Source organism: Phalaenopsis equestris, unplaced genomic scaffold, assembly GCF_001263595.1.
Source record: "Phalaenopsis equestris unplaced genomic scaffold, ASM126359v1 Scaffold000779, whole genome shotgun sequence".
NCBI classification, from domain to species: Eukaryota; Viridiplantae; Streptophyta; class Magnoliopsida; order Asparagales; family Orchidaceae; genus Phalaenopsis; species Phalaenopsis equestris.
In genome coordinates, this window is record NW_018165219.1 from 194,329 (window position 1) to 218,119 (window position 23,791).

Consider the following 23,791-nt stretch of genomic DNA (forward strand, 5'->3'; position numbering starts at 1 on the left):
TTTCCCTAGGAGTCATGGAAAGCAATTTTCTTCTTTGTGTGAACTCGCAATTGATTATATTGTAATTTGTGAGCTACATCTATACACTTGATTATATTAACTTTTGCATGTTATTTATCCTTGTAAATTCTAATTATGCATCTTATCCTTAGCATATCTTGACGTAGGTGGAAATTTGTATTTCTATAGGAACTAATAAATTTGTTAGGAAGTATTCATCCTAAAACACATCAAAGTTTTCACTTTCTGCTCTAAACTAAAAAATCTATAGTTTCATTTTTTTCATCATTAAGTTGTCATCGAACTTTACTATTTAAATTTTGTTGTCTTACTTATATTCCTGGGTATTAAATTAATGTGTTCCAGGTCATCCCTTCACTGCAGAAACGAGGTATTGGTCAAAAGATTGTTGAGAAAATAATCAGGTACTGTTAGATTCTCAGTAGATTTTTCCTTTACTATTTTCTTGTACAGTTTTTTTCTGTAAACATTTGATTTTTATATAAAGCTCCTGTTTAATCTTACAGTTACCATCTAGGATCTTTAAGACATCTCTTTGTGTTTCGTAGTAAATTTCTCTCTTAATTTTCATTGCAAATACACACTATATTTCTCAAATAATTGAGTATTCTTTTTCCATTAATTTCTTTGCTGTGCATATCCTGTTGAGTTATTTTGAAGGATGTGTTGGTTGTCACTAGGCTATTTCAATGTTAACAAAAAAATAAACTTACTAGATGGTTTGATTTATGCTGGGCTTCACTAAAGCCTAGAAATGTTTGGAAGTCATTGATGCCTTTTATGAGAAACAATAGAAACAAGATTTTAAATCTTAATGTTCATTGATAACATAGTTCCTATGGATGACAGATTTTTTTTACTTGCATGTTGAAGCGGATATTGCATTATGCAAGGAACATCTGACTGTCAGTTAGCCAACCAATGTGTTCTTTTTGACTTACCCTTCAAATATATATTACTCATGACTCTCTTTATTAAAGCCTTCAAATGAAATGAGTAATAAAAAAAAGGTTCTAAACCTTCTTAATACAAATATTTGTATAGCTTAACTTCCCATTTGAAGTGGGTGGGGAGTGGTGGAGTGTAATGCATGGTTTTAATGTGAGCACTGGCTGTTGTAGCTGCTTCAACTATTATTCTAGTACTGTCTGTTTTTGATTGGCTTATTTGGAATGGGCACTTGATCATTGAAGTGTTCGCCAAACTTCTTCCCCATGCATAGGAGGTATTAGAGTTGAAGTTTACCTTGGTTTCTGTGCTTGACGTAATTCTTAGTTCCTATGATTTGACTTCTCATGTTTGAAATGAATTTGTTGATTTTCAAATTTCATGTCCTTCTTAGAGTTCTTTGATTTCAATATACAGGGTGTTGTGGATGAAGTGCCGCACCTTCCCTTAATGAGAAAACTTGGTGAGGCACATGAGATTAGCATTAATCCCACTTTGGATCACCATTGAACAAGGTTATGTGAACGTAACACTGGTTAGCTCTCTTCCCTGGGTTTAAAGTTTTAGTGTAACCATAGGTTTGGGCCCTAGTATATTGCACACAACTGACTCATTCCCCTTTGATTCTGATTTCTATCTAAAAGTTTATGCTGGATGCTTTTTGTTTGTGTCTTTGTATCAGAAAGGTTTCGTTAGTGTCTTCATACTCGCATTTGTTTGTCATGATGTCCTTTGAGATAAATAGAAAATTTTACTAAGCATCTGTACTGGGGAATGGATGGATCCCCTTAACACCAAATGGTGAATTCCCATGAAGTTGGCGGACAAGGGAATTATTTTAGCTGGTTTAGTTTTTCCCCTACATTGATTGATTGCGTAAGAATTTTCTTGATTGTTTTGATACTATGTGCTGCTAAATCCCTAAAACTTTGCCCAGCATAATTAAATTTGAGTGTAGAGTGGTGGACAAATAATCCCAAAATATGAGGCTCCATTTTTTTTTAGATTCTTCGTGTTTATAGTCCTTATGAGACAAGATTTTGGCATGTATGTGACCTCTGAGTTTCAATTTATACTATGTGCGGCTTTCATAAAGTGTTTGATGTTTTGCTAACAGACTGCCACTGATAAGCCTTTAGAAGATAAAGATGATGTCTATTCATTATGCCTTTTATGCCCTAGGTGACACATACTACAATGACCAAGACAAAGGTTTGCAATCCCCCTATGGTGAGCTTACTCTGAAGCGCATCTTAAGTTTGGATTGCAAGCCAGTTGGTTAATATGGATATGGATGCCAATTTATCATCATGTTTCTTTTTGAGTTCTGTAAGTCATGAATAATCGTTAAGCTGCTAAGGTTTTCAAATAAAAAGTAATTGTCACTGTTTATCTGCATTATGTACTTGCTTCTTGATTTGTCACGCTTACAATTTCTATTTAAAATATTCTATTTCATAGCCTCAACTGTGATGCTGAAGCTTCACATCTTCTTGCTTATTTTTCCACTGCATGCTTTATTTTTAATTCAGAACGTGAAAAAATTTCAGGATCCTCACCAATAAAGGCATCTATGATATTTCGGCTTTGTGTTCTGAAAAGGAGAGGTACATCACTTCTATATCTTCTTCAAATTTTCTATTTAAAATGAGTCAAGGTTTAGCCTTTTAGTAATGCGACCGAATCTTCTTATAAATTTGTTCATCTATCTGTATTAAATTTAGCATTAAAAGTGAGAAAACAACGTTGATAACCTGAATTCATTGTTCTATTGAGTTTCTATTCAATTTTCCCTGAAGGACAATGCAGCAGCAGTTGCCTCAGAAGCTTACCACTCCACTTTTTTTTTTTTTGGAAGAAAGCTCAGTCTATTGAATGCACTCATGATTATGCCTAGCCTTACAGAAAAATCATCACTCAACCATGAAATTTAGGCAACTCGATCACGGAATCTCACACTCATTTGTAGAATATTTAAAACTCATTAAGCGGAAGATGGGACTTTTAGAACAAGTTTGATTTGTTCTCAGTTTCAGTTCTATTAGCATGTATACGATCTGCTTGGAATTACATCAAACGAGCCAGGGTATTTTTGGCATTCACACTTAATCATAATTCTATTTTTATTTCCTTGGGCCTGGTGGCTTATTTTTGGAGCGAATGATAGGGATTGTGAGGTTCTTCACAGAAAACAAAGAGGGCTTCCATTGCGAACGAGAAAGACAACCAATTGATGGTTCTACTATGGATCTTCAATTTATAATAAAAGAGAGGGTTTTCAGCTTCTTGTTACGTGATAAAACATACTCCATGATTATAGAGAAATCAAAAAGTTGCAACTATTCTTGGAGAATTTGTGACAAGAGGTATTACTCCTTGCCCTTTTCTTTTGCTTTTTCTTGAGAAGCATTGCTCAAGTTTGGTGATGTAACAATCAAACCATATATGCAGATATTATCCACTTTGGCCTAGTTTGCCCTATACGAGGGCTAAATATCATGATTTTTTTATTCTTCAAGCAACTTCTAGGAAGTCACCTATTTTAGAGTGCTTCCACATTAGCACACTTAGTGAAGTTCTCAATAAAAATTCACCTGTTGCACCCAAAACACTATCATATATTTGGGACCTAGCCATACAGTCCAAGAATCTTTCTTCCCTTATTGATGTGAGGTTTGAATCATTTTGGGATCCTTTGCATCTTAAAAGGCTGTCTTCTTGGAGGCCTACTTAGAACGCCCTGCCAATCCTTATCCGAGCCTCGGCTTTGATGCTCTCTCGTTGCTTGTTGTGGATTTGAGATGTCCTTGCCCATTGACTTCCACTTAGTTTGTTCTTTAATCACACCATCTTATAGGTCTTTTTTGATATCAATTATAAATACCCACTCCACACTATGCGAGATATTGTCATTTTAACTCAACCTATCTCATATTTGGCTAAATTCTATGTCACGACCCGGCTTGAGAGTTGAAATTACCAAAGCGAGAATTGTCAGTCGGATGACGAAAAATATCCAATAGTTTCATTTCACAACAAAATAAAATTCAAAGCACAAAAGGTCCATTCTATTTCATAAAACTTATATTTACAACAGTTTGTTCATATTTAAACATTTACATCTAACAGAAAATAAAAACTAAACTATAATACTTATCAGTTTGCACTTCTCAACACATGCACACGTACTCTTGGGTCCATCTAGCATAAAGCTAGTTTTTTTTTTTGTAAAATGTTAACAACTAAAGGTTGAGTTAAAACTACTTGTTGAGCAAATTTTTCTAAATTACAATAATTCTTTTCTTAAAATATCTTGTAAGTATAGTAAAAATTAAAAAGACAATGTGCAGTAAAAAGTGAATATGAAGATAACAATTTCGTTTACTTTCATTTATTCTGTTACATGGTTCATTATTGGCAGTCACCATCTAAACATATCTAAACATATACTTTTAAAAAATATATACGTTTAGTTTTTTCAACCCATCATAAAGTTAGACAATCATTTTTCATTTTCATTTCTATTTTCGTGCACACGTACATTGCATTCCCCTGCTAATACCATCTTGCGGTGACTATTATATGCATGCATATTTTATATTTTAATTTTTCTCTTGCATTTAACATTTAAAAGGAAAACATGAATTCTTACATTTTAAAAGAAAATATGGAAATAGTAAAAACATGTATAAATAAACAGAACTATTGTAAAATAAAAATATAATTACTGAACTGTACAATGCAGTCAATTATCCATTTCCTCAGATTAATCTAGTTCCTTCGTGAACCTATAATAACACATTAGACTTATTTTGCTTCTAATAACAACAGGTTTAATTAATTTTTATCAATTTTTGCCTTTCAAGAATCTAGATCGTAGGTATTGGGAGCGATCATTGGATTTTCAATTCAAAGCTCATCACAAATGCAAATGAATTTAATAGATGAAGTTAATAAGAACAAAGCTGGACAGAAATACATTCGCTACACCCATGTACAACATGGTTGTACAAATGAAAATAAGATTCGCGAAAAAAAAATCACATAATTAAATTCCGCACCGAACATTGTGTTTTCAATTCTTAGCTTATTGAAAAATGCTAACGAATTTGAGTGATGAAGTTAATGAGAACAAAACTCGATAGTATTACTTTAGGTAATACCATGACAACATGATTGTACCGAAGAAAATAAAATTCGGACAAAAAAGTCACATGTATAAAATGTAAAAGAAACTTTTTTTTATACAGTACCAAAAAAAACAAAAAAAAAAGAATTCTCGGTACAATAATGACATTTTTGTACCAAAGAAAAAAAAACGATATAGAAAAAAATAAATACGTCAATGTATATAACAGTTGTACAAGAGGAAAAAATAAATCAGTAAACATTTAAGCTCATTTAGATACATCACATGGTTGCACAACAAAAAAAATACAAAAATGTTATGTTCATTTAGTTCTATATATATATTGACATAAAAAGAAAACTCTTCGCAGTTAGAAAATATCTTCGGTTAGAACTTTTTTTTAAAAGAAAATGATTGGATCACATTTGCAAGCGTATTTCTGGATTTACTTACCAAAATGACAACTACTTGGTCACATGTAGTTATCGTTTGTTGTATTTTGAATCCTACGAGAATCTCAGTCTCTTCTTCATCGTTAAGTTAGGAGACAAGAAGACATGTGGAGTCTTAGAATGAGAGAATGTCGGAAAATAGAAATATATGAATGAAACATGAAAAGAGAGAAAATGTCAAATTCTAATCTTGGTACAACTAGAGAATCTCAACTGTGGGGTAGAAAATTGACAGAACAACAAACCTTGTAAAAACCCTGGGATCTTGATGCCGATCTTAGAATATGGAACGTCAAATGAACCTAGACATCAAAAACCTCAATCTCTTTATTTGTTGTGTTCGTTTTTTTTCTAGACGGGTCAGGTTGGGATCGGGTCGTGCGGTTTCATTCTCTTATTTTAAATTAAAATATATTTTTTAGAATAAAAAAATAATAATAAAATGATTGACATGTGACATTTACGGATTGGCTTCCGCACGTAGCTCTACATGCTTTATTCAGACGTAATAATTTTTCTATGTTCACGAACATGGCCCTTGAAGTTTGAGCTTACAGAGCTCAGTAGAGCTCTCCTGAATGTATAAAAAAAATGCACAAGCCCTTCCTCGTGTCATTAAACTAGGGCACAGGAAACCTTTTCACCAGTTTGTTTGCTCGATCTCCCTCCAATGTGCTCAAGCTCATCTTGGCTAGTCGAAGATTTGCTCAGGGCAGTGCGTCTCTGTGCACAAAAGAGCTCTAGTGCACTGTTCCTTCTTCTCGAGCTCTCGGTCAAACTTTTCACGGGCGGAAATCTGTACAAATGGGGAAAAGTCACTCAACTCCCCTTCTTCCTTTGTTTGCTACTCGCGACAACCGACGGAGTTGCTCGAGATAGTCGACAGGGCTGCTCGAGCCTTAAGGTGCTCGATCGAGCATTTCTCAATCACGGAAAAGGCCCACACAACTACGGGAGAGGTGTGTGATTACTCATTTTCTTTTCGTTGGCTTCAACACTTTCTCCTTTCTCCTCCTTTATCTATTTTTTTAGTGGCTTCTTTTTCTTCTTCCTTCTCTATCTCTCTCGCTATCTTTCTCTCGCTCCCTCTGACTTTCTTTCATTTGTTTGTTTGAACGAGGGATTGAGAGGATTAATCTCTCGTAGGCTTTCCCATGAGCGGTGGGATTTCGAAGGAATGACACCTTGTAGGTGTCGTGAACAGGGAAGCTTTTTTCTTTATACATACATACATACATACATACATACATACATATATATATATATATATATATATATATATATCTATATAGAGTTAATACACCTTTTAATTGGTTATTATTATAATCTCCTCTCATAATAAAAATTTCATCCTCCAAATTTAAAGGACAAGAATATATTTGTGGATATCTTTCTCTCATTTCTGCTTCCTTCTCCAAATATCATCTTTTCATTCTCGCGCTTCAATAATACAACAAAATGAATCTCTCTACTTCTCATAATCTATTATTATTTTTTGTTCATCTATAAAGGTTAGATCAAGTTGTATATTTATGTGGTCGGTAACGAGCTTGCTTATCGTTAGCAATATACTTTTGTGGTAAGGAGATATGAAACATATTATGTACCCCTTACATATGTGCTGGTAGGACAAGCTTATAGACCACTTTCCTTCTCTATTCCAGCCGCCAGTTCTCCTGCAGCCTTCCTACCTACTTCTAGCCACCGACCACCTCTCCCCCATTACTAATCTAGTAACCAACAACCTTAGCACCCTCTTTCCCGTCCCAGCTACCGATCACCCTACAACCTTCCTACCCATCCAGCCGTCGACCTCTTACCCCCTCCCTCCCCTCCTGCTTCCAGCCACCTATTCCTTACCCTCACCCACTTCAACCATCAACCACCGTGCCAACACCCCCGCTGTCACCAGATCTTCCTACCCGGCCCCTAGTCGGATATTGATATTATTGTGTTCTCTAGTTCCGATTGATTCTTGATTATAATATGATATCTTTTGAGCGATAATATTTGGCTCCATTTTGCGATTTGGATTAAATTTTGGTACCATTCCATTGTATAGCTCAATAATGCCTTCTCCCTTTCTAATATAGGATTTGGTTAATTAATGCTCCATTCTTCATGGTACTTTCCATGCTATCCTTATCTAGGCTTCGTCCCTAACATTCTTTCATCCTTTTCAGACTACTCCCTTGCGATTCAAGATGTCTTGAGTGGTATCTTCTCCACCATTCTTGCTAGTTTTTATTATAAGAACAATTTGATTTATATATTTAGTACTAGTCTTCTTTTGTATTCCATAATATTTATTATTGGATTTATGTGCGACTTCCTATCTTGTGAATAAATGTTATTCTCTTTTGAACCATGTAAATCAGGAAATTTCCTATATGTTTGTTGTCATTTATTATTTTTTATTATATTTGGTCTGGTGTTAGTTTTGTTTTTCCCAAATTAATCTTATTACCCTCTTTGTTGCTGTCAACTTAGTTGTTTTGGGAGCTTCTTTTGCAACAAATTAGTATAACAGTTGCTTGATTGTTTTTTAGAAATGACATCATCTAGTGGATCAAAATTTTCCACCAATACCCCAAAATATGAGTTTGAGAAGTTCGATGAGGATCTCAACTTCTAGAAAATGAAAGTGAGTGCATCTTTATTCAAGAAGGAATTGTCTTAGGTGTAATATTCGGATAAAATAAAGTAAATAAAAGGACTACTTGATTAGAATGGTTTGGAGGAAGCAACCCTCTTGACAATTTTGTTTTAAGGAGACGATTGTCTCACTCAAAGCAATGAATCAAATCAGATGAGGGAATAAGAGAGAGAGAATAAGAGGTAGGAAGGGGTCTTGGAGAAGAAGAAGAACAAGGAGGCCACTTAACCTTGGTGTGCTTGCATGCATCTAGGGCAAGGAAGACAACATGAGCATAGGTGAAGGAGGAAGCAACTAGTGGCTTTGCGTGATAGGGGAATAGTTGAAGTCGAAGCCCAAGCAAGCCTTGCTTCTTTGCGTGCGTGCGATGCCGTAAGCCGTGAGCAGTAGAGGAAAAAGATGAAGCTTAAAAAGCACCGTATGTGCTTTTAGAAAGAAGAAATCGTGCAGGAAGGGGACAATTGAGCCTTGCGTGCACTTTTGTGTGGATTCCAAGCAGAAAAGGAGAGGGTTGGCGTGCCAAGGCCTTGGAGGCATCCCGTTCGAGGAAGACGAGCAACTTTCATGTGAGAGGAGAGGACTTTGAGCAGAATAAGAGCTCGTTTGGGGCAGCTTATTAGTGCGGTGACGTTTTGAAAACGCACCTGGCCTGTTAAGGTAAACTGAGTTTTGGCAGCTTTTGCTTTTTCAAATGCTGAAAACAACGTTTTCACACCGCACCTATCTAGGTGCGGTGTAAACTTTCTGGTCGCGGTTTGACTTTTTCAAAAAAATAAAAATTTGTAATAGCAATCGTATCTAGCTTATCAGCAAATCATTTTTAATCAGTTTATCAACAGATTATTCAATAAGATGCAGCTGTCCCAAAGAGACCCTAAGTGGAAGGAGGGATAAGTGGCTCGTGTGAGAAGAAATGAACCAAGCGGAGCAGCCCTAGTTTGAAAGTTTTGCTCTTTTACGTGAGTTTAAGTTCCATCGACCCAACGAATTGAGAACTAAGGTAAGATTAGTGAACTTTATTTTCTTATTATTTAATTTAAATTAATCTTATAAATACTAATATTAGTTTATATTGATTTATAACAAAAATCCTAGATCGAAGAACTCTTTATAAGATTTGAAAACTAAAATTGTTGACTTTAACAGAAGGAGAAGAAAGAAAATGTATGGAATATGGCTTGGTGTTTTTATTTAATAAGTTAATTTGAAATGTTAATAAGTTAATATGAATATCTTATGAATTAAAGCCATTGATTAAGATTGTGCGAACAATCAAATTAAAAGACTAGCGAATATCTTGAGCTTGAGGTGAGTAATTTTGTTTCCAAGTTAAAGTAACTTCCTTATTATTGAATGTTTATTCATGTTTTTAATTTTTTACATTTATGATATATACAGTGAGATTTAGACGACAACTAATTTTTCATGTTGTTCCATATGAAGCAGGCATGTTAATTCTGCTACATAAATAGTGGCATATTAGTTTTTCTAGAAAGACATTAGATTAGATTAGTACATAGCATTTAGAAATATGAATGTTAACCATTCTGCATAAACAATTGCATAATAGTTATCTATGAAGTTATTAAATTATTGCATACTCTTTTGATTCTAGCGAAAGTGTATTTATTTATGAGTAGATGAATGCAAAGTGACTCATAAGAAGATAATATATGTTATGAAGTATTAAAATTTTGTATATGTGAATGCTTGTATGTGAACGTTAAGATAAGTTCACTCTCTTATAGTATTGGCTGGGGATGGCTATGTACTCGAGCCTATAAATATTTTTCCTACTGCTTTGGATAATTATGAAACTTAGATCATTAATCGTTGTGCCGATGTGATAATATCAATCAAGGGTGAGTAGACACTCTACCACCTCATAGAATTAAGAAACATTGATCAATAACCGATGTGCCGATGAGAGAGTATTAGTTAAGGGTGAGTTAGACACCTTTTCATCTCATCTAATTCTGTAATTTAGATCATGAATTGCTGTGTCGATGAACTAATATCGGTCTGGAGTGTGTTAGGTTATATTTTGACAATACTCTTAAGATTTATGTGTAAGTTAAGAATTTGAAGTTTACTAAAGTTTAAGAGATTACATTTTGAAAATTAAAATTAAAATTAATGCACATAGTATTTTAGATTTTTTCCATTGAGAAATGTTATTAACACATACATTAGATTATTATATAATTTTCTATAATCAAATTTGAAAGACCAACATACATATTATTTTTTTTTAGGTTACTATAGTTTAGAAGTATAATTGCTCTACTGATTTTTCTAAGGTAACTCATTATGTTGTTTTAATACTTTTCAGATTTATGTTTTTGAATAAAAGATGAATACTAGAGGATATGGAATACGAGGTTAGCAACTTGAAAGGTAAACTTTTATTTGTTCAATTAAATTACTTTATTTAGAGGCTAAAATGAATAATAACAAATTTAATTTCACCGTCCAACTATTTGTTACCAACTTCATTAATTCCAAGCTTTGAGCTTGGTCATGACATAGGGGTGGCATGCTAGAGCATTCTAAACCACAGAAAAAATAAGTATTAGCTCGCACACATAAAAATAATAAAAGTAAATTTTTTATAAGAAGAACCCATAAAAAGAAAAATTACAAGATTTGTCTCAATCAAAGTAGTCCACTATATATTAAAGTTACATGGTTATAATTTTTGTTGAGATAAAAGTGACAGTAATAAATTTTTTTCGTGAAAAGCCCAAAAAGAAGAAAAACCACAAAGACTGACCCAATCAATACAATCCACTATGTATTAAAGTTGCATAGTGATATGCTTTGTGGTGACATTGACATTAATCATGCAAGTATACATTTCGATTAAGTAATATTCAAATTATGAGTTCGAATTATCGATCTCTCATAGAATTTTGTTACTTTTCAACTTAGTTTAATTAATATTCTACTAGCTTTCAGTTTTTTGAAAGGCAAAAATTGATAAAAATGAAAAGTATAACTAAAATAGAATTCGATTAAGTAATATTCAATTTATAAGTTTCGAATTCTAAAACTGATAAAAATGGATACTAATTATTCTAAATTGAAAAGTAACAAAATTGATAAAAATGAAAAGTATAACTAAACTTACAAATTTTGAAAGGTTTTCTAGAAGTCCTAAGATATTTAAAATGAATACTAATTATTCTTGTTTTGGCTAACGTTAGAAAAATTACTTTCAGTTGGATTATGTGAAAATTCTATATTTATCCACTAGATTCTCTCACTTACTATTGGCAACTAGGGACAGTTATTCATTATTCTTTTCTGAGATATAAAAGACATTGGAGTCTCATATTATGATTAAGTTTTTTTAACCTTGTAAAGGCTCTTAGGATTCCTCATTCCCATTTGCGATTGCAATCTCCTAATGATAATATTCCTATTCCACTATGAAATTGTGAGTTAACCTAATTTTTAGTCTAGTCTTTTTCTGACAGTCCTAGATCACAATTGATTTTAACATTTCAAGTGGTAGGGAAGAAAGTAAATTAAGCATTGAAGGTTAGCACATCAATGTCATACATTTACATTAAGAATTTTACATGGATTGAAAAAAAAAAAAATTAAGCATTGAAGGTTAGCACATCAATGTCATACATTTACATTAAGAATTTTACATGGATTGAAAAAAAAAAAAAATCACAACACCAATTCAAAGAAGCAAGAAAATTTAGTTCCTAATCATTTGTGAAGAAAACACAAGAGAACACATTGAAAATTAAACGAGGTTTATAAAAATAAAAGGAGAAAAAAAACCTCTCGCTCCAAGCCAATCAATCTTTTTTCTATAATGTGCTTCTCACCTTGAATTACTCTCAACTCTCACAACAAATGTAAAACTCACTCTCACACCCTCTAAGTCGTCACCAAGCACACACTCCCCGTTCTAAATCCATGCTTTTTTGAATAAATTTTGGTCGAAGCGTTTGTAAATCGCCAACTTCCCTATGTTGGTTGAAACTTGAGAGCAAATATCTCAATCTCTACTTTCTCGAGGCAACATAGTTACAAGTGATGCACCAATTATAACCTTAGACGATTTAACTCGATTATAACACAAGTGGTATGAACATATTTTAAAGAGAGCGTGAGAGCGGGTTATGTGGTGAGGTGGTTGTGGAATACCAAGGAATTGATAGTAGGGGTTGTCAGCGGTATTGGGAAGGATGTAGGAAGAAAAATCTGCTGTTGGAGAGCAGGTGGGATGAGTGCGACAACTATCTAGATTGAAAAAAACAGTCCAACGACGAATAGACAAGTTGCGGGCGACTAGACAGCGAGCCAAAAGCAATAAAATGTCAATTTTCTGCTGAGACCAGCAGCTGGAAACACATCCAATGGTTGTTCAGCTGAAAACAGTGGGCAGAACGACGAACAATCAGATATGGGCGACAAGAGTTATCCATCACATATTCATGGGCAAGCTTCATGCACACCACATGCTAAAGAATGAGGGTACAACACTTCAGAGAGTAGAAATTAGAGAAAAATTCTCCAAATGCATAATCTCAAAAAAATTTGAAATCCAAAAAGTCCAACACACATTTGTAGAAGTCTCCTAATAGAAAACAATTTAATTAGAAAATAGGAAAATAGGAAAAAACCAAAAAGAAAGACGCAAAAGAAGGAAACTAGTCAAAAGTAAAGGAAAGAAAAAAAAGAAATAGAAGCTTCGAGGCTGGCTCTCATGATCACAAAATTCTAGCGGTCCCACACGCTACAGGATTTCGTGATATTGCAAACACGATAATGTCACTCCCGCACCATTCTCCCCGAGTAGGATATGATTTTTCTTTTCTGGAAACATCTGGATTCTGTTTCCCATAAAAGATCTGTAGAGATTATCGAAGTAGTAGTTCATCACTTATATCTGGTCATATGTTCGTGGGTTTGTCGCGAAATCGAACTGAAATTTAGCACCCAGCTCACTCCTTAGAGCCTTCTAGTGGAAAAAGTTCTCATTTCTATCTTGAGTGATGACATGCTGCACCGTTCTAAATGGTGGCAACCTATAGCGTAAATTGAAGTGAAAAGAATCTTGAAACTCCTCCAATAAGGGTCGTATTACCTCAAATATTGTCTCTTCCATGGTCTTCTAACATTACCAATGCCAATTTTATATTTGCCTCTCACAACCCATAGAAATGTAACACGAGCCACTAAAGATCCTATCTCTATCGGAGTACCCATAGATAATTCAAGGATGATAATTCAAGGATGATATGAGTTTATATGTTAAGCAAAAAAGGTGATGTATTTGAGATAGTTAAGAAGTTGAAGGCACAGAATAATAAGTAAAAATACAAGAAAATTTAAAGGTTAATAAATAACTATTGCTTAGAATTTTGTTTTTTTCAATTTGAATACTTTTATGAAAATGAATGCTTTCTTAGATTTAAGATTGCAGTAAGATAAGAACGAAGTGTTAGGAAAAACTAAGCACTATTGGAGTGAGACAGATGTATATTATCTATGATTTGAGCAGAGATTTTTGGGTTGATGCTATTAATAAAATATGCTATTTGATAAACATATCTTGTGCTACTACTTTTAAGGACTCGTGAGATGGTGTGGCCTGATCATTCTTATACTATTCACTTTGAAAGGTTTTTGGTTCTCTTATTTATGTTCATGTCAGAGAGTAAATAGAGCTAAAATGTGCATTTTTCTTGAGCTTGTAGGTGGGGTCAAGAGATGTAAGCTTTGGCGCATTATTGCTTAGTTGCTGGCTTTGTAGGAATGTTAATTTCAATAAGTGCGCCATCTTTCAACAGGTACCAATGCATATTAATATTTTCAGAGGATATTAGGAAGTAAAAAAAATCAATCAAATTAGAAATACATGAATACTTGATGACAAATAACTATGATAGCTTATTGAACCTAGACTTGGGCAGGAGGTGACTCAATTATAGCTAAAAGAAATGATTGTTATTCAAATATCCATGGGCCAATTTAGATCATCTTAGAGATTTGATTATGAGGATTTATTATTTTCTTATATGGTTGCATATGCTTTAAGTTTTGTTTTGTCTATTGGTGATCAAACATCCACTTCTAATGAAGTTATTTGTGGAAGACAAATCAATGGAACGCATCTATTGGTTAATGAGTTAGAATTTTTGCATAACAATGAGAATTAGGATTCAGTTGAACTCCCTTAAGAGCAAAAGAGTTGTTGGATGCAAATAGATCTTCAAAACATGCAATAATGTATTGAGGGTTGGGAGAAATTGAGATGCCTCTCTATCATGTAATAGTTAAAAATTCATATGAAATTTTTATTTCTGTATTGCTGGGATAGGATTTGTTAGTTTGAAATCTGTTGACAAGGTTTGTCATGTCACGATCCGACCCGGTGAGCTTGGAATTACCAAGGCGGGAACTAACGGTTGGACAGAGAAAATCAATCTAATGGTTTCATTCATCACAAAAATAAAAATCTAATGCACAAAAGAGTCATTCTAGTTCATAAAACTTATATATTTACAATAAATTATTCATATTTAAATGTTTAAATTCAAACAATAAACTAAATCACAAATCTATCAACTTATGCTCCACGGGGCCACTGTGGTCCATTTAATCTATAGCTGATTTTCCTGTACAAAATGCCAGTAACTATGGTTTGAGTTAAAATTACTCAGTGGGTAAATGTTTCTGAATTACAATAATTCTCATTTTTAAAATATTTTTATAAAAATGCAGTAAAAATGAAAGTTGTGCAATAAAAAAAAATAAATTTCATTTTCTTTCATTTATTTAGGTAACACTTTTCATAATTAGAAGTAACCATCTAAACGTATATTTTATAAAAATAGATATTTAGCCCTTTCCAACCAATTGACAATATTTTTCATTTCAATTTTTATTTCCATTTCCATTTCGTGCACGGTACAATGACTCCCATATGCATCAATATATCATATTTTATTCAGTTTTATTTTGCATTAAACATTTAAAAGAAATCATATACTTTTGAATTTAAGATAAAAGCTGGGGAAAACAGTAAAAAAGCAAAATTATTGTAAATAAAATACATTTACGTATCTCAACAGTTTAGTTTGCTAACCTTTTTCTTAGGTTAGTTTGGTCTCTTAGGTACACTTATAATAAAAATTTAAATGAGATCAACTTATTATTCTTTATTAATCTTCTATCTTATTAATTATAGATTTTCTTAACTATTTATTTATCTATATGAACAGATATACCTATATATGTAATATTTATAACACACACACACAGATATATATTATATATATATATATCTTCGTTGTCTTCCACAATGACGTTTTTACTTACGCGTAGCTCTCCAGTCGAAGTGGATTGCTCCCTGTCGTCTTCCATAGTCGACGACGATCGCTCCAGCCGACGACTTCTGATCCGTAAACGACGACGCTAATTCTCACAGTCGTCTCCCGTAGTTGACGACACTTCTCCTTCGCAGTCATCTCCTCGCTCGCTCCAAACGACGCGACTGGTGCTCTCCTGCCTGAAGACACTTCCTGTAGTTGTCTCCTCGCGTCTGCAGTGCTTCGCCCTGCAGGTTTTGTTGCTCCTACAGTGCTTGCATGAAGCACGTTAATGGCCTCAGGGCATTCCTACGCCGCCACCCTCTGATGCTACAATGGTTCACAAACACAACTCCTCTTTCCACCTCGCAGTTAGTCCAATATTTCCTCAGATGTACCATGATTCTGTTGCAGGTAATGGAGATCTCATAAAAAAAATAGAGAAAAAAACAGGCAAACCAGCAATATTATTCTCTGACGCTGAAATTTCGAATCGTGCAAGAAAATACAAATTTACACTAGTTGGAAAGTTCCAATTAGATCGCTCTAAGATGGAGATTATCAGGAAGGTTATTGAAAATTTCAAACTAATTGGGGATTGACAGGTGAGTCTTTTCAACGGAAGACATGTTATGATACAACTGAACATAGAAAAAGATTACATATGGATTTTTTCAAAGAAGTTCATCACAATCGAGAGCAATCATATGAAATTGCTCAAATAGACTGCTGATTTTGATCCAAGTCATGAACCTTCAATTGCATCTATCTGGTTCTCATTACCTGAACTCAAGCTTCATTTCTTTGACCTACGTATCTTATATGCAATTGGGACTATCCTTGGAAACCTTTACAGGTAGACATATCTACAGTTCATTTCTCAAGACCCTCAATTGCAAGGATTTTGATTGAAAAGATATTTACACTACTGTATGTAGAAGAAGTATGGCTTGATGGTTACTGACAAAAAATCATTATGGAACAAAAACCTTACTACTGCAAGCACTACAAGCTGTTTGGACACCCGCAAGAGAAATGTTTCAGATTGCACCCACAGTTGAGAACTAATAGTCAAAAGCAGGAACATGTTGTTAGTGCACCCCACGTGCCTGAATGTGGTCCCAACAAACCTAATGACATCCAACTTGAGAAACTCTTGTCTTGTATGTTTTCTATTTCAACACACACACACACACACACACACACACTTTTAACATTTTTCTTTTTTTGCATACCTAACATATGAACTGTTTAATTATAACTAAATTTTAATTTTAGGATTCTTAATTTCATACTATAACACGACTTAATAAGAAAACAATAATTTGTTATTGAAATCAAGTTTATATCTGAAGTTATCTTTCCCCTTTTCTACCTCAGGCTCATTAAATCTTTAAAGATGTAAGAGTCAATATTAGGATTTTCATTTCTTGACTTAATTTAAATTACTTAACATTAATAACTAAATAATTTAAATTAAAATAACACTAAGTAAATTAAATTCTTTCCTTTTATTCCTCTGCCTTGCCCTAAAAGCCGAATTGAGCTAAGGATTCAGTCTAACCTTTCATGCAAACAAAGCTCCCAACTCGCACATAGATCAATCCCATGTTATCTTCTTCCTTCCTAAGCCCTCGATCGAGCTTCAAATCGGTCGCTCGAGCCCACTTTCTCATCCCCCTTCCTTTACTAACCACAGAAGTTGGACAACTCGCCTCCTCCTTTCCCGGTGAGTTGCACTATTGGGAGAACTCGCCGCGTCCTTCCTCTTCCAGCTCTCGAGTAAGGCACAGAAGCTCTCCCATCGTCTTCTTCACTTGGGTATGTCGCTCGAGCCTTCTAGGCACTCAAATGAGCTTTCCCTTATTCTCCCCTCTTTCCTTTGATGCTCGTGGCACTCAACAGAGTTGCTCAAGCTATCTTCTCTTCGATTTGATCGTGAAAATAGAAGGAAATGATCACAACAGTTGAGCCACTCGACTCCTCCCTTCTTCCTCTTCTCTTTCTTTTGCTGCTTCTTCTTCTCCTCTTTTTCTTCTTCTTCTACCTCACTCTCTCGTTCTCTCAGTCTCCCTCTGTTTCTCTCATGCCTGCTGAGTGTGGGTTCGAATGGGAGGAGATGAACTCTCCTTCATTTTTAACTCTTTATGAGCGGAAAAATATTTACGTACGTCATAAGCACACAAAATTGCATGCGTATGAAGGTTATTTGGAGGGTATTGCAGAGTTATGTCGCTGTTATTTCGGTTAATACCCTCAATAGCCTCATAAAACCCTCGAATGACAGGAAAAAAGTTGAGCGCCGAACCATATAATGTATTTGTAGGTTATTGAGTGGTTATTGAGATGTTATTGGGGTTAATACCCCCAATAACTAAGTTATTGGATGTTTATTCGGGGTCATACACACATATAATTGCGTGCGTATGACGTACGTAAATAGCGCTCTTATGAGTTGTGGAGTTTTCGCTCGAACATGACACATGTACAGTGTTTTTACTAATGAAGCTTCATTTTTTTAAAACCGAAGATGTTAATTAATTAACTTTTAATTTTTTTAAGTTTATTATTACAATATTCCCTCATAAAAATTTCGTCTTTGAAATTTAATACACATAAGTATATCTCGTACCTTAACTGAAAATGAGTGGATATCTTTCTCTTGTTTCTATTTCTTTCTCATATGTAACATCTTTTTAAGTTTCGTGCTTCAATAATACACGAACAAAATGAATCTCTCTATTCCTGAGCTGCTTCACATCATAGTCTATGATTCCTTTTGGCTCATCCACAAATGTCATGTCAGGTTGAATATCCATAAGATTAGTAACATGTTTGCTAGCCTCATCAATAATTCATATCCGAAGCAAGGAGATATAAAACATATTATGTAACCCATATATATGTGCTAGTAGTGCAAGCCTGTATGCCACTTTCCCAATCTTCTTCACAATTTCATACGGACCAACATATCGTGGACTCAACTTCCCAGACTATTCAAACCGCTTGACACCCTTCATCGGACTAACTTTCAGAAAAACAAATTCTTCCACTTCAAATTCAACTGGTCGGTGCTTAACATCATAATACTTTCTCAGTCTATTCTATATTGCTCTTAGTTTGTCATGAATTAGTTGAATCTTCTTAGTTGTTTCATCAACTAAACCAGTACTAACTAATTTCCGTTCACCTGTTTCTGCCAAACAAAAAGGTGTTCTGCAATTTCTTCCATAAAGGATTTCATAAGGAGCCACACCAATACTAGTCTAGAAATTGTTATTTTAGGCAAACTCTATCAGAGGTATGTAGATTTCCCAGTTTTCACAAAAATCAGAAACACAATGTCGAAGCAAGCCTTCCAATATTTGGATTGTCTTCTTCGGTTGACTGTTTGTTTGGGGATGAAAAGTTATATTGAATGTCAGTTGAGTGCCCCTCCACATTCTGGATGTGAATCTACCATTTCTATCTAAACAATAGACTTTTGGACTCCATGCAGTCGCACAATTTTATTAATATAAAATTTAGTCAACTTGTCCACATAATCTATCTATCTGTTAGACAAGAAATGTGCAAACTTTGTTAGACGATCAATAATTGCCCATACAACATCACAACGTTGCCTTGGTCTCGGTGGCCCCATCGAAAAGTCAGTAGCAATGTCTTCCCATTTCCATTATGGCATAAACAAAAGTTGGAATAAGCCCCTAGGCTTCTGATGTTCGGCCTTAATTATCTGACAAGTAGGACACTTTGCTAAAAACTCCGCTACATTGCACTAAAATCCTAGCCACCAGAATAATCCCTTAAGCTCCCGGTTCATCTTATTGCTGCTTGGATATATCAATAATTGCCCCATGCAAGATTTTTTTACACAAATTTTTTACATCAGGAATACATATTCTATCCTTGTACTTCAACAATTTTTCTTCATCGATCATATATTTCTCCAATTGCCCGCATTTACCTAGTCAAATATTTTTTGAAACTCTGCATCATGTGGCAATGCATCCCGTATGCTGTCCTTCAAACTTGGTTGAATGAACATCTGATTCAATAGAGCGAAACTTTTATCATTTGACGTCATTAAAAATAATTGTAAACATTCTATATATTTAATCAGCTCTTCTTACTGTGTAATTATTTAGTTAGCACTGCCATTTGTCTTCCTGCTTAGCACGTTAGCCACAACATTTGTTTTCCCCGGGTGATATTGGATATCCAAGTCATAATCTTTGATAAGCTCAAGCCATCTTATGTGCCTTAAATTCAACTTCTTCTAGTAGAAAATATATTTTAAACTTTGATGATCTGTGAACAATTCACATTTGACACCATACAAATAATGCCTCCATATCTTCAATGCAAATACAACTGCTGTAAGCTCCAAATCATGTGTCGGATAATTCTTCTCATGATTCTTCAATTGCCTAGAGGCATAAGCACTCACCTTTCCATGTTGCACAAGGACACACCCAATTCTCCTTAAAGATGCATCACCATAGATCTGGAAGTCTTCTGTTCCTAAGGGGATAATCAATACTTAAGTTGTCATCAAACACATCTTCAACTTCTAGAAAGCTTTCTCACAACGATCTGTTCTTTCAAATTTCACCGTTTTTTGAATCAATTTGGACAAAGGCATTGCGATCTGCGAGAACCCTTCATGAATCTCCTGTAATAACTTGTTAGACCTAAGAATTTTGAAATTCTATAACAGTGGTTTGTTTGCCAATCAGTTATCGCTTTAACCTTGTTCTGGTCCACTGTGATACCTTCACTACTAATGATATGCTCCTCAGCCAAAATTCATAGTTTGACAACTTAGCACACAATCAGTTCTCCTTTAGTGTCTGCAGAATAGTGCAAAGATGATCCACATGATGAATCTCATCACTGGAGTAGATTAATATGTCGTCGATGAAGACTATCGCAAATCTATCCAGAAATGACTTGAAGATTATGCTCATCAGCTCCATAAAGATTGCAGGTGCATTTGGCAATCTAAAATGCATTACAACAAATCCATAATGCCATATCTAGTGCTGAAAGCTATTGTTGCGATATCATCTTTTTTAATTCTTAATTGGTGATAATCTGAGCATAGATCATCTTGAAAAACACTGAACCTCCTTCTAACTGATAAAAAAAATCATCGATTGTTGACAGAGGATACTTGTTCTTGATTGTGAGCTTGTTTAATTCTCTGTAATCAATGCATAACCTTAAGGTCACATCTTTCTTCTTAACAAAAAACACTGGAGCTACCACCGAAAGGGAAGTGCTTGGCCTGATGAATCCCTTCTTTAATAAATCATGCAGCCAGGTTTTCAATTCTTGTAGCTCCTTGATTGCCATTTTATAAGGTGCTTTTGCCACTGGTTTTGCACCTGGTATTATATCGATAGGAAAATCTCTCTCTTTTTGGAGGCAAACCTGACAAATCATCTAAGAAGACTCTTGAATACTTCACTACTGATATATTCTTCAACTTCTTTGGTTCTTTCATAATATCGTTGACTTAAGCTAAAAAGCCTTGATATTCTTTTGCTAACAATTTGCATTACTTTAACCTGGATATCATCATAGGCAAGATTCCTCTTTCTCCCACGAACTTAAATTCTTCCTCTCCAGAGCTATTGAATTTAACTATCTTTTTAGAGCAATCAATAGTTGTGAAGTGATTAGATAACCAATCCATCTCTAGGATCACTTCGAACCCGGTAAGTGCTATCACTACCAAATTAGCCTTGAAACTTCTATTGCAGATGGTCAGATTCACATAACAACTTCTATCAGTCATCATTAGAGACCGATTAGGTAGAAAAATTGATAAGAAATCAAACATTTTGAATGCTTCAAATCCTTAAGAGTTCACAAACTTCAGAGATAAACAAATAAGATGCCGTGATATGAAATAAAGTTCAGATCAATATATGTTGGATATATATAAAACCTATAATTAAAGAGTATAAATGTCTCGCAATTTAAAGAAAAATTTGATAGATTTGCTTAGACAATGAATTACCTGTAATGAAGTTCGGTGAATCCCTTACTTTCTTCTGATCTAGTGTATAAACTCTAGGCTGCACACCCTGACTGGTTTGACTCGGAGCTGGAGCTGATCATGACGACTCAACTGCCCTGTCTACCGAAAGTTCTCTGAGTAGGTGGAGCACTAACTCTAACATTAACCTGAGGTCTCTAGCCTAAGATAGGGCAAGACCTCACCATATATCAGGGCTGATGGCATGAAAACCAATTGTTGGTGCTCGACAAACACTCTCCTCTATGTGTCCTTCCACACTTCGCACAAGTAATCATACTGTTGCCAGTGCTACTACCAGTACCGCTATCGCTGGGTCGAGGCTCTTTCATACTAGACTGCCTAGACTGGACAGACTGGGTGGCTTGTTCCGATTTAGACCTGTCATCTCCTCTCTTTTTCTGGAAATCTCTATGCCTTTGCGTAGCCATTAACTCAATCTCTATCCTCACCCTCTCCACAATAATTAAATAATCCTCGATGCTAAGGGGAATTAAGGATTGTTGGATGACATCCTTCAATCCAGAGAGAAACTTATGACACTTTTTCTTGGCATTGGGGATTAACTAAGCGCATACCTGGACAACATCGTGAACTCAGCCTCATACTACATAATGAAATGGTCGTCCTGCACAAGCCTAATGAACCGCTACTGCATCTGTCTTCTAGCTGAGAGAGGAACAAATTAGTCACGAAAGTCCTCACAAAGATCTCCCACTGTATCTGACAACTAGGTTATTCGCCAAACTTCTCCTGAAGCTGACCCTACTACCACCTTTCTACTTCCCCCTCGAAAGCAAAAATAGCTAATGTGACCCTTCTCTCCTGAGGGCATGAAGAACCATCAGTGATTTTCTCTCCCTCAACAATTTATTCTCTGCATCAATTGACCCTCCTGCTCCTGGAAATAGTGGCGGTGAATATCCTAGAACGACTTCAGATATTTATCAATCTGAGTTGTTTCGCTTTCACTGGCCTAGGTTTGGGAACCCTCAATGAGTCATGTAACTACAGTCAGCAATTGAGTAAACACCTCCATAGGGATGCTAGCACCACTTGATGAAGGATAAGTATGTGCTGGAGTCACCTGATATTGATGATCAACACCTCTTACCTCTTTATCATTTCCATCTGTATCCTCCTGGTCACATTCAATTACCTTGAGATAATAAAAAAATTAGCATTATTAACATAACATTTAATAACTTTTTAATTTTCTTAATGATTATTTTTAGTTTCCTAATGGATCTTTATGATGAGTTTCTTACTGCTATTAACTGGGCTCTGATACCACTCATCACCACTTGACACAGTGAGCCTGGAATTACCAAGGCTGGAGCTGACGGTCGGATTAAGGAAATCTATCTAACAGTTTCATTTCATCACAAAAGTTAAAATCCAATGCACAAAAGAGCCATTCTAGTTCATAAAACTTGAATTTGCAAATGATTGTTGATATTTAAATGTTTACATTCAAACATAGAATAAATTAAACCACATACCTGTCAGCTTGCGCTTCATGGCGTTTGTACACATACTTTTCGAGGTTCATCTAATCTACAACTGGTTTGTTGTAAAAATGTTAGTAGCTATGGTTTGAGTTAAAACTACTCGACGGGTAAATATTTCTAAATTACAATAATTCTCATTTTTAAATTATTTTTAATAATAGTACGATATCAGTAAAACCCGTGCAGTAAAAAAAACAAATTCATTTTTCTTTCATTTATTTCGGTTACTCATTTCACAATTGAGAGTCACCGTCTAAATGTACATTTTATAAAAATATATGCTTAACCTTTTCCAACCCACCATAAAGCTAGACAATCAATTCTATTTCGTGCACGAGTACAATGCCTCCTGTTAGTACCATCCAATGGTAACTCTCATAAGCATGCATATATCATAATTTATTCAGTTTTATCGTCCATTTAACATTTAAAAGAAATTATATACTTCTGCACTGAAAAAAAAAAACTGGGAAAAACAGTAAATAAACAAAACGATTGTAAAATATAATGCATTTACCCACCTCAACAGTGTCGTCTGCTAACATTTTTATCAGGTAAGTCTATTCTTTTGGTACATATATAATAAATATCTAAATGAAATCAACTTTTTTTTCAGTGTTAAGCTTTTGTCTTATTTATTGTAAATTCTCTTAAATATATATTTACCTATATGAACATATATTCATATATA

The 23,791-nt window shown here is 34.6% G+C and overlaps 1 protein-coding gene across 7 annotated transcripts in view; it reads left to right on the forward strand.

The window, feature by feature from the left end:
• Positions 1-23,791, forward strand: part of LOC110031154 — a 37,588-nt gene that overhangs the window by 7,940 nt on the left and 5,857 nt on the right. For 4 of the 7 annotated variants that reach the window (XM_020734224.1, XM_020734226.1, XM_020734223.1 and 1 more), the window contains exons 2-3: positions 367-425; positions 2,520-2,576. In XM_020734224.1, coding sequence (XP_020589883.1) covers positions 367-425; positions 2,520-2,576 — 116 coding nt within the window. Of the gene's footprint in view, positions 1-366; positions 426-2,519; positions 2,577-3,136; positions 3,219-7,733; positions 7,807-10,538; positions 10,765-23,791 lie in introns of those variants that run through there. The other 3 variants (XM_020734228.1, XM_020734227.1, XM_020734225.1) reach the window with 3 other exon arrangements.